This window comes from Symphalangus syndactylus, chromosome 1 (assembly GCF_028878055.3).
Source record: "Symphalangus syndactylus isolate Jambi chromosome 1, NHGRI_mSymSyn1-v2.1_pri, whole genome shotgun sequence".
Classification (NCBI taxonomy): Eukaryota; Metazoa; Chordata; class Mammalia; order Primates; family Hylobatidae; genus Symphalangus; species Symphalangus syndactylus.
The window spans coordinates 113560875-113574543 of NC_072423.2; the positions used below are offsets into that span (position 1 = coordinate 113560875).

The 13669-nt window shown below is 46.3% G+C and overlaps 1 protein-coding gene across 3 annotated transcripts in view; it reads left to right on the plus strand.

The window, feature by feature from the left end:
* Positions 1-13669, plus strand: part of SCAP (SREBF chaperone) — a 73363-nt gene that overhangs the window by 45425 nt on the left and 14269 nt on the right. For all 3 annotated transcript variants that reach the window (XM_055279347.2, XM_055279356.2, XM_063609462.1), the window contains exons 3-4: positions 3405-3534; positions 13123-13280. In XM_055279347.2, the coding sequence (XP_055135322.1) occupies positions 3405-3534; positions 13123-13280 (288 nt within the window). The remainder of the gene's footprint in view (positions 1-3404; positions 3535-13122; positions 13281-13669) is intronic.

Consider the following 13669-nt stretch of genomic DNA (forward strand, 5'->3'; position numbering starts at 1 on the left):
CACAAAAGCTGCTATATCCAAGTGGCCGGTAGTAAGTATATGAAATAATTTTTTAAATTGTTTCTTATCAGGAAAATGTACATTAAAACCATGCTGAGATACCACTGTCTCTTCCTCAATTAATCTTAACATTAATTGGATTGACAATATCAAGAGGTGACAAGGATTTGGAGAAACTGCAACTCCTATTACACTGGTGATAGTGGGAACATAAATTTGTACAACTGCTATGGAAAACTGTTTGGTATCATCTACTAAGCTAAACATGCGTATAACTCCATACCCAGCCATTTCATCCTAGGAATATACCCAACAGAAATAAGTGCTTATGGGGCCACCAAAAACCAATAAAGGATAATAGCTTTATTCTTTTTTCTTTCTTTTTTTCATTAAAAAAATTATCCAGCCCAAAATGTTTTGTTTTGTTTTGTTTTGTTTTGAGATGGGGGTCTCACTCTGTCACCTAGGCTGGAATGCAGTGGCACGATCATGGCTCATTGCAGCCTCAGCCTCCCGGCTCAAGCGATCCTCCCACTTAAGCCTCCTGAGCTGGGACTACAGGTGTGCACCACCATGCCTGGCTAACTTTCGTATTTTTTTTTTTTTTAGGGATGGGGGTTTCACCATATTGCCCAGGCTGGTCTCAAACTCTTGGGCTCAAGAAATCCTTCTGCCTTGGCCTCCCAAAGTGCTGGGATTACAGGCATGAGCCACCTCACCTGGCCAACTTTATTCTCCTTTTTTTTTTTTGAGATTGAGTTTCGCTCTTGTTGCCCAGGCTAGAGTGCGATGGCACCATCTCAGCTCACCGCAACCTCCGCCTCCTGGGTTCAAGTGATTCTCCTGCCTCAGCCTCCTGAGTAGCTGGGATTACAGGCATGTGCCACCACGCCCAGCTAATTTTGAATTTTTAGTAGAGATAGGGTTTCTCCCTGTTGGTCAGGCTGGTCTCGATCTCCCGATCTCAGGTGATCCACCTGCCTCGGCCTCCCAAAGTGCTGGGATTACAGGCGTGAGCCACTGCGCCAGGCCCAACTTTATTATTCTTAATAGCTCAAACCAGAAACAGCCAAATGTTCCTCAACCATGGAATAGACAAATGCACTATACTTTATTCATTAGTGGAATAGTATATATCCAAAAAGGAATGATCTGCTATGTGCACCAGTGTGGAGAATCTAGCAGATATAATTTGAGTGAAAGCAGCCAGTCACAAAAGAGTATATAAGTAGAATGAATGGTTTCATTTATATGACATTCAAAAATAGGTAAAACTAATTTATGGTGATAGAGATTCTAATAGTTACCTTTGGTGGTGGGGGGCGGTATGCTGTTGACTGGGAGTGGGCACAAGGCTGCCTTCTGAGGCTCTGGAAATGTTCTATAGCTTGATCTAGATAGTAGTTACACAGATATACACATGTAAAAACTTACTGCACTTTATACTTAAGATCTGTGCATCGTACTATATAGAAGTTATTTCTAAATTTTAAGAAAGTGAGATCTGAAACCAAATGTACATCTATTTGCCAACTTTTTCTTTTTTTTCTTTTTTTTTCTTTTTTTTCACTTGAGATGGGATCTCACTGTGTTGCCTAGGCTGGAGTACAGTGGCATGATCTCAGCCCACTGCAGCCTCTACCTCCCAGGGTCAAGTGATCCTCCTGCCTCAGCCAGTAGCTGGGACCACAGGTGCACACCACCATGCCCGGCTAGTTTTTTGTATTTTTGGTAGAGATGGGGTTTCACTATGTTGCTCAGTCTGGTCTCAAACTCCTGAGCTCAAATGATCCGCCTGCTTGGCCTCTCTTCCAAAGTGTTGGGATTACAGGCTTGAGCCACCGCACCTGGCTTATTTGCCAACTTTTTGATGCAAGGTCAGGGCTTTTCCTTTGCATATATTGGGTCCATTAAGTTAACTTTCCTCATGATCCTAATATAAACCACATCCTTAGTTAATTATACATAATTTTCATGGTCTGTCCCTTTAAGTGGAACAGTTGCTTAGCTATCTGAATTGGAATCCTTCTGGATTTTTAAAGGTACCCCCACTTTTGTTTTTTATTGTTCCCTTATGTCTAATTTGACAAGGTGATTTTTTTTTTGTTTTTAGCATCTTGCTTTTTATTAAGTCTCTGAAAACTTTTTTCTTTTTTTATTTTTATTTTTTATTTTATTTTATTGATTATTTTTTTTTTTGAGACGGAGTCTCGCTCTGTCGCCCAGGCTAGAGTGCAGTGGCGCGATCTTGGTTCACTGCAAGCTCCGCCTCCCGGGTTCACGCCATTCTCCTGCCTCGGCCTCCCGAGTAGCTGGGACTACAGGCGCCCGCCACCACGCCTGGCTAATTTTTAGAATTTTTAGTAGAGACGGGGTTTCACTGTGTTAGCTAGGATGGTCTCGATCTCCTGACCTCGTGATCCGCCCATCTCAGCCTCCCAAAGTGCTGGGATTACAGGCGTGAGCCACTGTGCCCGGCCAAAAACTTTTTTCTTTCAGAGACAGGGGTCCTACATTTCCCACGCTGGAGTGCAGTGGTGTAATCATGGCTCACTGCAGCCTCTACCTCTAGGCTTAAGCAGTCCTCCCACCTCAGCCTCCTGAGTAGCTGGGACCACAGGCTCACACTGCCATGCCTGGCTAATTTTTTTGATTTTCTGTAGAGATGAGGTCTCACTATGTTGTCCAGGCTGGTCTCAAACTTCTGGGCTCAAGCAACCCTCCAGCTTCGGCCTCCCAAAGTGCTGGGGTTACAGGCATAACCCACTGCGCCCAGCCTGAAAATATAATATTACATATTATAACGTGTTGGTGTTAATGTTGGTGTTTCCTTTCAGTAAAAGTTACTATTAAATGTATAAACTAGCCAGGCACGGTTGCTCACGCCTGTAATCTCAGCACTTTGGGAGGCCGAGGTGGGTGGATCATCTGAGGTCAGGAGTTCAAGACCAGCCTGGTCAACATGATGAAGCCCTGTCTCCACTAAAAATACAAAAATTAGCTGGATGTAGTGACAGGCGCCTGTCTATCTATGTATGTGTGTGTGTGTGTGTGTGTGTGTGTGTGTGTGTGTATGTATATGTTTATATATAAATGTTATATATAATGTTATAACTAAGTATATTTATACATACTTAGCTTATACAGCCTGAAAACATTTAACACAACAGTCTATTTTACCAGTTGGGCTTCTTCGTAAGGTTTATGTGACTAAAATAAGTTTGAAAAATTCTAATCTAGATGACTTCTGAGTTTCAGCTTTGCAATTTTGTGATTCTAATATTTTGCACATTTGTACAGTCCTAACAGAATTCAGTTATTTACTTCAGTGGCTCCTGTGTCACTGCTGAGAGAGGACTGCCTCTCATAGTGTCTAATTCTTATCTCCTTTTTGTTCTTCCCAGCTACCCACTGCTGAAACTCCCCTTGCCAGGAACAGGACCTGTGGAATTCACCACCCCTGTGAAGGATTACTCGCCCCCGCCTGTGGACTCTGACCGCAAACAAGGAGAGCCTACTGAGCAGCCTGAGTGGGTGGGTACTCGGCATGTTCCTGAGGCCAGCACAGAGTATTGGGTGGAGACTGGCTGAGGCAGGGGTGTGCCAGTGAGATTGAGGTTGGTCAGCTTCTGATTTGTGAATTCATGTACTTTAACAGCTTTATCAGTGTACCATATAGATACTTAGTTTATACATTTTTTTTTTTTTTTTTTTGAGATGGAGTTTTGCTCCTGTTGCCCAGGCTGGAGTGCAATGGCACAATCTCGGCTCACTGCAACCTCCACCTCCTGGGTTCAAGTGATTCTCTTGCCTCAGCCTCGAGAGTAGCTGGAATTACAGGTGCCCACCACCACACCCAGCTAATTTTTGTATTTTAAATAGAGACAGGTTTCACCTTATTGGCCAGGCTGGTCTTGAACTCCTGACCTCAGGTGATCCACCCATCTCGGCCTCCCAAAGTGCTGGGATTACAGGTGTGAGCCACCGCACCTGGCTAGTTTATACATTTATTGAGTAACTTTTTTTGAAAGGAAACACCAAATGATGCCAAAGCGTGACTATTGTGGTAAAACTGAGATCTGTGCTTGTTCTAGCTGTGGCCAGCAGGGTCTGGGTTCATACCCTGAGTTGCTCACACATGCTGCATGGGTGTGCGGCAGTATCCTGGCAGACACACAGGCCGTCTCCTTCTTGTCCCTGGGCAGTCAGAACAACTGCACATCCCTGAGAGTGTTCCGACATAGAGTGCCAGCACTATCTGGTATTTGTATCGCGCACCTAATTTTTTCAGGTCTGTCAGGTCCTATTTTATCCTCACAATCCAAAAAGTGCAGGTTTTAAGTCTCTTTTCCAGGTAAGGAAGCTGGGGCCCAGAATGATTAAGTGCCTCAGTTATTTATTTATTTTTTTAATTTTTAAATTTTTTTATTTTAGTCTTGCTCTGTTCCCCAGGCTAGAGTGCAGTAGTATGATCTTGGCTCACTGCAACCTCTGCCTCCCGGGTTCAAGTGATTCTCCTGCCTCAGCCTCACGAGTAGCTGGGACTATAGGTGTGCGCCACCACGCCCAACTAATTTTGTATTTTTATTGGAGATGGAGTTTCACTATGTTGGCCAAGCTGGTCTCGAACTCCTGACCTCAGGTGATCTACCTGCCTTGGCCTCCCAAAGTGCTGGGATTACAGGCGTGAGCCACCACACCCGGCCGGTTATTTAGTTTGGAACTCTAGGTCTGCTGACCCCAGCCCACTCCTCCTTCTGGACTGTACTGTTTTCAGTTGACTGTCTCTGGGCTGAACACTGATATCAATGAGAAAAAAGGTCTTCAGTTGAGGGGCTCAGTCAAGGGACCTAACTCACCACCACACCGCACTCATTATTTGGAGCTCATTGAAGCTTGACTAGCTCATCTCTGTACCTTTTGCTTGTCAGGTGTGGACAAAGTGCCCTTTCTTCTGTGTTGTTCTGTGGTCACTGGATTTGTGCTGGACTTGCTGAATCTGTTGTTGAGGAAAACCAAAGCTCATCGAACAGAGCTCTCCTCCCCCCCTCTCTGACAGTCATAGCATATTCCCATTTCCTTTTTGGTTAACGTAGTAGTCAGGTAACTTGTTATGAACTTGACTCTGCGGCTGAAATAGAGGCATATCTGGCAAGATAAGTCTGTGGCACAACTATACATGGTGTCAGTGGGGAGTGCACAACCCTGGCTTCATGGGGCTCTGCCTATGAAGGTCAAAGGATGCATGGTCTGATGCTGGCTGAAACCAGTTTTGTGGTGAAACCAGTTTTGTGGCTTTATGTCCCTGGTTGGCCATTGGCTCACTGGCTCATTATGGGACCTTCTTGGTTAAACCTTTTACCTTCATTAACCATTTTATTTTTATTGTTTTGAGATGGAGTCTCACTCGGTTGCCCAGGGTGGAGTGCAGTGGCGTGATCTCAGCTCATTGCAACCTCTGTCTCCTGGGTTGAAAGCGATTCTTCTGCCTCAGCCTCCCGAGTACCTGGGACTACAGGCATGTTGCCACCACACCCGGCTAATTTTTGTATTTTTAGTAGGGGTGGGGTTTCACCATGGTGGCCAGGCTGGTCTCAAACTCCTGACCTCAGGTGATCCACCTGCCTCAGCCTCCCAAAGTGCTGGGATTACAGGTGTGAGCCATTGTGTCCGGACTTCATTAACCTTTTAATGCAATTTTAGCACATAAGGGAATATTTGTGTTTCCTGATTAGAAGAGTTCAGTTGGCCCATTGGTGTGGAATAGATGTTTAATGATGAGGCTGTAAGGGGTGTGATGTGTTTGTGAGCTCTTTGGATAATGGGATGATGATAGAAAATGTTGGTGCAAAATAACTAGAGGGCTCTGGAATCAGGGGCATTGTCCGTTTTCTCTCTCTCTCTGATTGGAGCTCTCATCCCCTGCAGGATTGAGAAGGAGACTTGGGCCCAGGGCAGTCACTGGTATCACACAGTTCAGTGGTCAGTTATCTCACCTCCATTGACTGTCCTTGATAAAGATACAGGCCAGCGATACTGAAGTGGGTGGTAAGGACTGTTTTAGTTGTGAAGAACAGAAAATTCAACCCACATCAGAGTAAGTGAAAGGGAATTTTTAGTTCATGTAACTCAGCCAGATGCAGGGCTGACTTAAGCACAATATAGTTTGAGCCTCAAAAGGAGTCCATCTCTTGACTTTGTCCTCTCTGAGTCAGCTTCACTCTTGGTCTTCCCAACAGTGGCCCTAGCAGCTTCAGCCCCATGTTTTTGCATCATCCAATCCAGTGGAGGATGAAAGGGAGCCCAGTTGGCTATGAATAGGGCTACCTGCCTGTCCCCTTCCCAAGCCCTATGGCTAAAGGCAGGTATTTCATTGTTGTTCTCAGCACCTCGCTGGGAATGAGAGAGGATGGTTTCCAAAGGGACAATAGGGCTGGGTGCAGTGGTGCATACCTGTAATCCCAGTGCCGAGGCAGGAGGATTGCTTGAGCCCAGGAGTTCAAGGCTGCAGTGAGCCATGATCACACTATTGCAGTCCAGCTGGGGCAACAGAGTGAGACCTTGTCTCTAAAAATAAATAAATAAATAAATAAATAAATAAATAAATAAGAAAAAGGGAAAATAGGAGACTCGGGCAGTAGACAGCACATTGCAGGCATCTGCTGCCTATACCAAGGAGCCAAAACTTCCTTCCCTGCTCTACTCACTGCTCAGTTCAGCACTCATTTATTGCATACGCATGGTGTGGGATGATGTGGGGGGCAGATAGAGGCTCACTGTCCTTGAGGAGATCCTATACTGTTTGGGAAGAGAAGACAAACATTTTTCAAAGTTTAAAGTAAATGTAGTGTATGTCAAAGAGACATAGGGGGGCAATTGAAAGAGCTTGCCGGTGGTCAGTGCTAGAGCAATTTTTTTTTTTTCTTTTTTTCTTCCTTTTTCTTCTTTTTTTTTTTTTTTTTTTAGATGATGTCTTGCTTTCGCTAGGCTGGAGTGCAGTGGCGCGATCTCAGCTCACTGGAACCTCCGCCTCCCGAGTTCAAGTGGTTCCCCTGCCTCAGCCTCCTGAGTAGCTGGGACTACAGGCACACGCCACCATGCCTGGCTAATTTTTTGTATTTTAGTAGAGATGGGGTTTCACCATGTTGGCCACATGTTTCCACATCAAGCCAGGATGGTCTTGATCTCCTGACCTTGTGATTGATCCGTCCGCCTTGGCCTCCCAAAGTGCTGGTATTACAGGCGTGAGCCACCATGCCTGGCCTAGAGCAATTTTTGCAACAAAACCGGTATTGAATTATAACCCAAAATATAAAATAATTCTCTGTGAGTCCATTCCTGAGTCCATATGCTTGAATAAATATAAATAAATGAATGGATGACAATAGACAAATCTGGGCAAAAAAATTCTAAATAATGTATCCTAAAGTGTGGACTATGCATGATGACTTTCTTCCAAAGAGCACAGTGTGACTGTGGGAAAAAGTAACTTTAACAGTGGAGAAGCCTGACAGACACCTCCTACAGTAAGTGATTGGGGTTAAAGCAGCAGTGATAAATCCACATTGATTGATTGTGCCCTTGATATGTGAGGAGGAGGAGGACATTTTACCGCTGATCTTTCTCCCCCAAACCCATAACCCCAGTATAATCATGAGTAAAACATCAGACAAATCCTAGTTGAGGAATACCCTACAAAATGCCTCACCAGTACCCCTCGAAGCTGTCGAGATCATCAAAAGCAAGGGAAGTCTGGGAAACTGTCATAAGCTACACATAGCCTCAGACACTACAGCTAAACATAACGTGGTTTCCTGGATGGGAGCCTGGAAAAGAAAAAGGACATTAGGCAAAAACTTAGAAAACCTGAATATACTTTGGACTTTGGTTAAGAATTTCACTGTGGACTTTGGTTTTCAGAAGGAAGACTACAGAGATGAAATGTCCTTCTTTTTATATACCTCAGCCTCCTAAATTATTTAAAAATTCACGTACATTAAGGTTCAGTCTTTGTGCTGTAAAGTTCTTGGTATCTTCAGTTGTTTGGATTTTTAAAAAAGCCATATTCCAATACAGAGACATCTCATTGTGATTGTGATTTGAATTTTCATTTCCCAGATGACTAATGACCTTAGTCTCTTTTTCAAGTGCTTATTGTATTTGCCTGTCTTCCTTTGTGATGTGTGTGTTCAGATGTCCCCTCAAAAAACAATTTTGAGTTGTTTGACTTCTTTTTGTTGAATTGTGGATATTTCTCTATGCTGGGGACGGCTCTCTTTTTATGTAGCCCTCCTCCTTTTGCTAGGTGCTTCTCCACAATGGGATTGATGGCTGCACCCTACAGTTAAACCTTTATGTGTCCTCCAGAAAGGACTCCAGTCAGTTCTGCCATGTCTTTGTGCTCTGAGTTAGGCTCACCCTGTGTTGTCACTGTGACCATTGGCCTCTGTGGCCACTCTTGGGGAAGGGCGGTTCTCTCTGGGCAGAGGGATGTTTTTTACCAGAGGAAGAGAAGAACAAAGCAGAAACAGTTGAGACTTTACGTTTTCCAGCTCTGTGACCTTGGGCAAGTTACTATCACCTTGTGCTTTAGTTTCCACATCCATAAAATGGGATAATTATACCTACCTTATACATTGTCATTCTTATGATTAAGTGAAACAATACAAGGGTTTAGTACAGTGCCTGGCTCATCGCTTGCATTCAACAAATGATTGTGGCTGTTGCCATTGTCATCATTGTCATTGATCAAGTCTGGCTGGTCAAGCAGAGGGGAAAATGAAGATTCGTGTGCTTGGACTGCCCTGTGGTGTGCACCAGAAGTACACTCCTGAGGCTTTATCAACCTCAGCTCAGAGTCACTTCCTCCAGGAAGCCTTTCCCCAGCTCCCTTGCAATATGTCCTCTGCTGCTTCTCTGTGTTCTACATGACGACCCCATTGGAGTCATGTTTCATTCAAGTTTATACACTCCAATGTTTTACACACAGTAGATGCTCAAGAAAGGTTTCTTGTTGAATAAAGAAACAGTGTGGCTTATTTAGGAGACAGTGAGTTTGCAGTTTTTCCTGGAGCATGGTAGGTGGAACCAAGTTGAATCTCCTGATCTGTGAAGTTTAAACTTTTAATTCCATAGGCATTAGGAAGCCATTCCCTTAGAGGCAATGACTCGATGACAGTGGTGATAAGAAGACCCATCGTATTGAACTTGGAGAAACCTGTAGACTGAGATGATTGTGCATGGGACACCAACTCCAGTTTTCATAGTTCTAAGGGATAATATAAATGATATAACTAATATATTTTCAGACACTTTGCTAGATCTGGATGTTTCACAGGAGTTGTTTTCTTTGGTCCTCACGGTGCTCTGGTGAGGTCTGAGGTTTTATTCTTACTTCCCTCAGTAAGGGACAAGGCTTGGAGACTATAGAGACCATCATCCAAGGGACACAGCCAGGGAGTGGTGGCACTGGGATTTGAACTCAGGCAGGTCTCCTGAGCCTGCTCTTCCCACCACAGCCCTTGCCCACCAGGGTTGGAGGGCAAGGATCAGGAGGCCTTTTCTCTAGGAAGAGCTGAGTGGCAGGAGTCCTCCACATCCTGTTCTGAGGGAGCCCATGGGTACACCGGTGTCAAGGTAAAATACCTGGAGCTCTAGGTTGCTCTATCTAAACAGAAAGGAAGGATTCTGTTTTTCAAAAACCTGAGGTCTCCAGCACTGCCTGGGTCCCCAAGACTAGCTCATTGTGAAAACCTGAGCCTCACACCAAGGCCTAGCTGGCAGGTCCACAGAGGTGGCTGGGCTTGTTCCATGCTGGACTTCCATGGCCAACATTGCAGTGTTTGTGGTGGCTGCGTGAGCGTGGACACAGGGTTTCCAGGAAGCTCTGGGTGGGAGCCTCATGCTCTGAACTGTGGCGGCTGGAGACTCCAGGGCTCCCAGGACCTCAGCTCCTCTCCCACGCCGCTTGTGCTAGGCCTTTCCTTCTGTGTCTTGTTCTCCATGAGACTCATATTGTTCAGAGCTACCCAGCCCTGGGTTTCAATCCTGGCTCTGTTGCCTATCAACTGTGTGACCTCGGATGCTTCATTTTATCTCTCTGAGCCGTGGTTTTCTTATCTGGGTCCTTTAGCTCAGGGTCTCTCACAAGACTACAATAGAGCTGTCAGCCAAGGCTGCTGCCATCTCAAAGGTCAACTGGGGGAGGATCCCCTTCCAAGCTCACTTAAAGGTAGGTTCCTTACAGGCTGTTGGGCTGAGGATCTCAGTTCCTCACTGTGCGTTGGCTGAAGGCCTCCGTCAATTCCTTGCCACATAGGCCTTCCCTGAGCAGCTCACGATGTGGTGGCTCCCAAAAGAAGGGGGCCAGGGTGGGAGAAGGAGTCATAGTCTTTTGTAACCTAATTGGAAAAGTGATTTCTTATCGCTTTGGCTGTATTTATTTGTCAGAGGCAAATCATTAGGTCTAGACCACTCTTAAGGAGATGGGATTACACAAGGGCATGAGCACCAGGAGGTGTGGACTGTTGGGGACCGTGTTAGAAGGCTGCCTACCACAGCCTCTCTCTAGTTAGGAGTCTTTTGCCTAGGGGCATCTGGACCCCACTGGCCCTTACTTCCTCCATCACCCACTCAAGATACCAGTGTTTCCGTGTCCGTTTCTCTCTTGAATATTAAGTAGGGATTGTGGGAGTTCACTCAGCACAGTGAGTGTGGGCTCTGCCCACATCTTCCTTACCAAGTTAGTGCTCCTTCCCTGCTCAGGCCTGTGTGAGCTTCTGTTCTTGTCACAGCCTGTGGCAACCAGCTCCATCCAGGTGTCTCTGTGCCTCCCAGCAGCTTCTAGTGGCTGAGTGTGATACAGAAGACAAAGTGGATGAGGCCTTCTGCTGGAGTACTGCATTGGTGAGTGGTTCCATGGCCTCCCTTTCATCCACACGCATGCCCCTTGGAGTTCCCAGCTGCAGCCCAGGCATGGAGACAGCCCCCATCCCTCAGCTGGGCTGGGCCCTGCCCCCTTCAGTCCACGCCTCGCAGTACACCACTGTCCAGGGCCATGTTTCCTTGTCTCCAGTTGTCACCAACTCCAGGGGAATCTTTCCAGGGCACTGCTTTCATCAGGTTGCCCCTTCACCTCGGAGACACTGGGCTTTGCTTTGTCAACTGATTAAAATCCTGACATCTCAGTCAGGCTTCAGTCTAAACCTGCTTGTCATCTTCCTTGTAACTTCTGTTATCCCCTGACAGGTTTCCTTGGTGCAGATGTCCAGGCCTTCTGTGCTCTCAGCATCCCTTGCAACTCACATTCCCTCCTGCCCCTCTCCTACCTCTTTTCTAACCTTATGGCTCCACTCAGCTTCTTCTGGGCCGTAATCCTGCCGTGGCTGACCCAGCATGTTTTCGGGTGCTCTGCGACATGCCCGTCACTGAGGGTTGCATATGTGAACACTCTTGTCATTTACATCCCTGTGAAGCTCTTGAAGGGTAGATGGCAGATTCTAGTGAGAAAAGTGTGTGATATTTAGTGAGGAGACCTTGGTTTGAGTCCTTGCACCACCCTGCCTGGAGTGTGAAGCTCTAGGCAGGCACAATGCCTGAGCCTCTCCTTGCTTCTCATCAGGCTGCTGTGAGGGTCAGATGAAGTGAAATGCCTGATTGTTCATTGTTAATATTTCTGCTAATCTCTCAGACACTGTTTATATGTGTGTGTGGTGTGTGCATACATCTTGATGCTGCAGGGTGAATGTCGTTATTCCTCTTTCACAATGAGGAAATTGAAATCCAGAGATGTCAAAAGTGTTTTCAAGGCCGTATGTTTGGAAAGCTGTGATTTAAAATTGGGTCCTTTGATCTTCAAAACCCGCTACTCTGCTGCAAGTGACAAAACCTGAATCAGTAAGACAGGTTACATGCTTTGGCGAGTGTAGAGTCTATAGTGCGGTCAGCAGACATGTTCCATAAAGGGCTAGATAGTAGACATTTAGGCTTTGCGGGCCAGACGGCCTCTGTTGCAGCCATTTGACCCTGCTGTTGTAGAGTGAAAGCAGCCATAGACAGTAGTAATGGTAGGGGTGTGGCTGTGCTTCAGTAAAAATTGGAGGTGGAAAAACAGGCACTAACCAGCCTGGGCAACATAGTGAGACCCCATCTCTACAGAAAATAAAGAAGTTAGCCAGGCGTGGCACTTTGGGAGGCCAGGATGGGAGGATCGCTTGAGCCCAGGAGTTCGAGACCAGCCTGGCAACGTAGTGATACCCTGTCCCCACAAAACATTTTTGAAAATTAGGAATGGTGGTGGTGCACACCTCTAGTCTCAGCTACTTGGTGGGTGGGGGTGCTGAGGTGGGAGGATCTCTTGAGCCTGGGAGATTGAGGTTGCAGTGAGCCATGATTGGGCAATAGAGCAAGACCCTCTCCCAAAAAGAAAAACAGGCATGGGCCCTGATTTGTCCTACAGGCCATAGTTTGCCTACACCTGGTCCCACAGTGCTTTGCCCATAGTAGATGTGTTATTGAGCAAAAGAGGCTCACTGCCCAATGTGCGAGAAGCCAGTAATATGACACCGGGATTTGGGGAAAAGAAAAGCTTTATATTGAAGGTTGACTCCCTAGGAGACAGGAGTCCAGCTCAAATCTGTCTCCCTGTGCTGGCTTTAAGGCAGTACTTTTATTAGAAAAGGTTTAGAGGGTGGATACTAGGATTAGCAGATGATTGGTGGAAGGAAGGGGGATTTCTGGGAAGTCCTTGAGCATGCCCAGTTGTCTCTTGATGCCACCTCACAGGTCCCATGTGCAAGTTCTGGGGGAGTTAGTATGAAACATGCAGTGGAAATTCAGGCTGTGACATCGGCAAGCTCATTCTGCACAACTCCAGTCGGCCATCTTGGTTCCAGCTTATTTCAGCCAGTTCTTTTATCTCATAAGTGGAGGGAGTTTCTGGGTTTCAGCAAATTGTTTCTTTTCTTATCTGCCATCGTGCAAACTCAAGAACTTGTGTTAGTCATTGGTTTCTTTAACTCTGTGGGGCAGGGTTTCCAATGCCCATTACATCCCTTGAATTGGACCGTGTTTCTTCCTCCTGTGCTCAGCTGTCCTTTCTGCCCTCCCTCATTTCTTCTGCAGTATGTGGGTGCCCCGGTGGCTTATGTCCAGCAGATATTTGTGAAGTCCTCAGTGTTTCCCTGGCACAAGAACCTCCTGGCAGTAGATGTATTTCGTTCACCTTTGTCCCGGGCATTCCAACTGGTGGAGGAGATCCGGAACCACGTGCTGAGAGACAGGTACCCCTCTCAGGGACCCTGGCCTCCCTGAATCCCATTCTGTACTGAAGGGAGAGTTACAGTCCTCAATGTAACTGCAGTGTGCCAGTCAGCTCTGCAGAGATAGAACAAGCAAGAAGGATGGAGGGTGAGCTAGCCTTGAATTTCTCAACATCCTTGTGGGTCTACAGTGGCTGCATTCCCCTTGGACCTATGCAGATGGCACACACACAGCCTTGAGTCTCATCCTTACATCTCAGATGGAGTCAGTGTCCACTGAGCTGACTCATGACCCACATGGCTTCCTGCCTGTGGGTTATGGTGTGAATGTAATGGTGGTGTTTCTGCCGACAAGAAGCAAGCTCTACCCGGGGGTACCTTCTGAAGCCCCAGCCCAGGTCGTGCTCCCC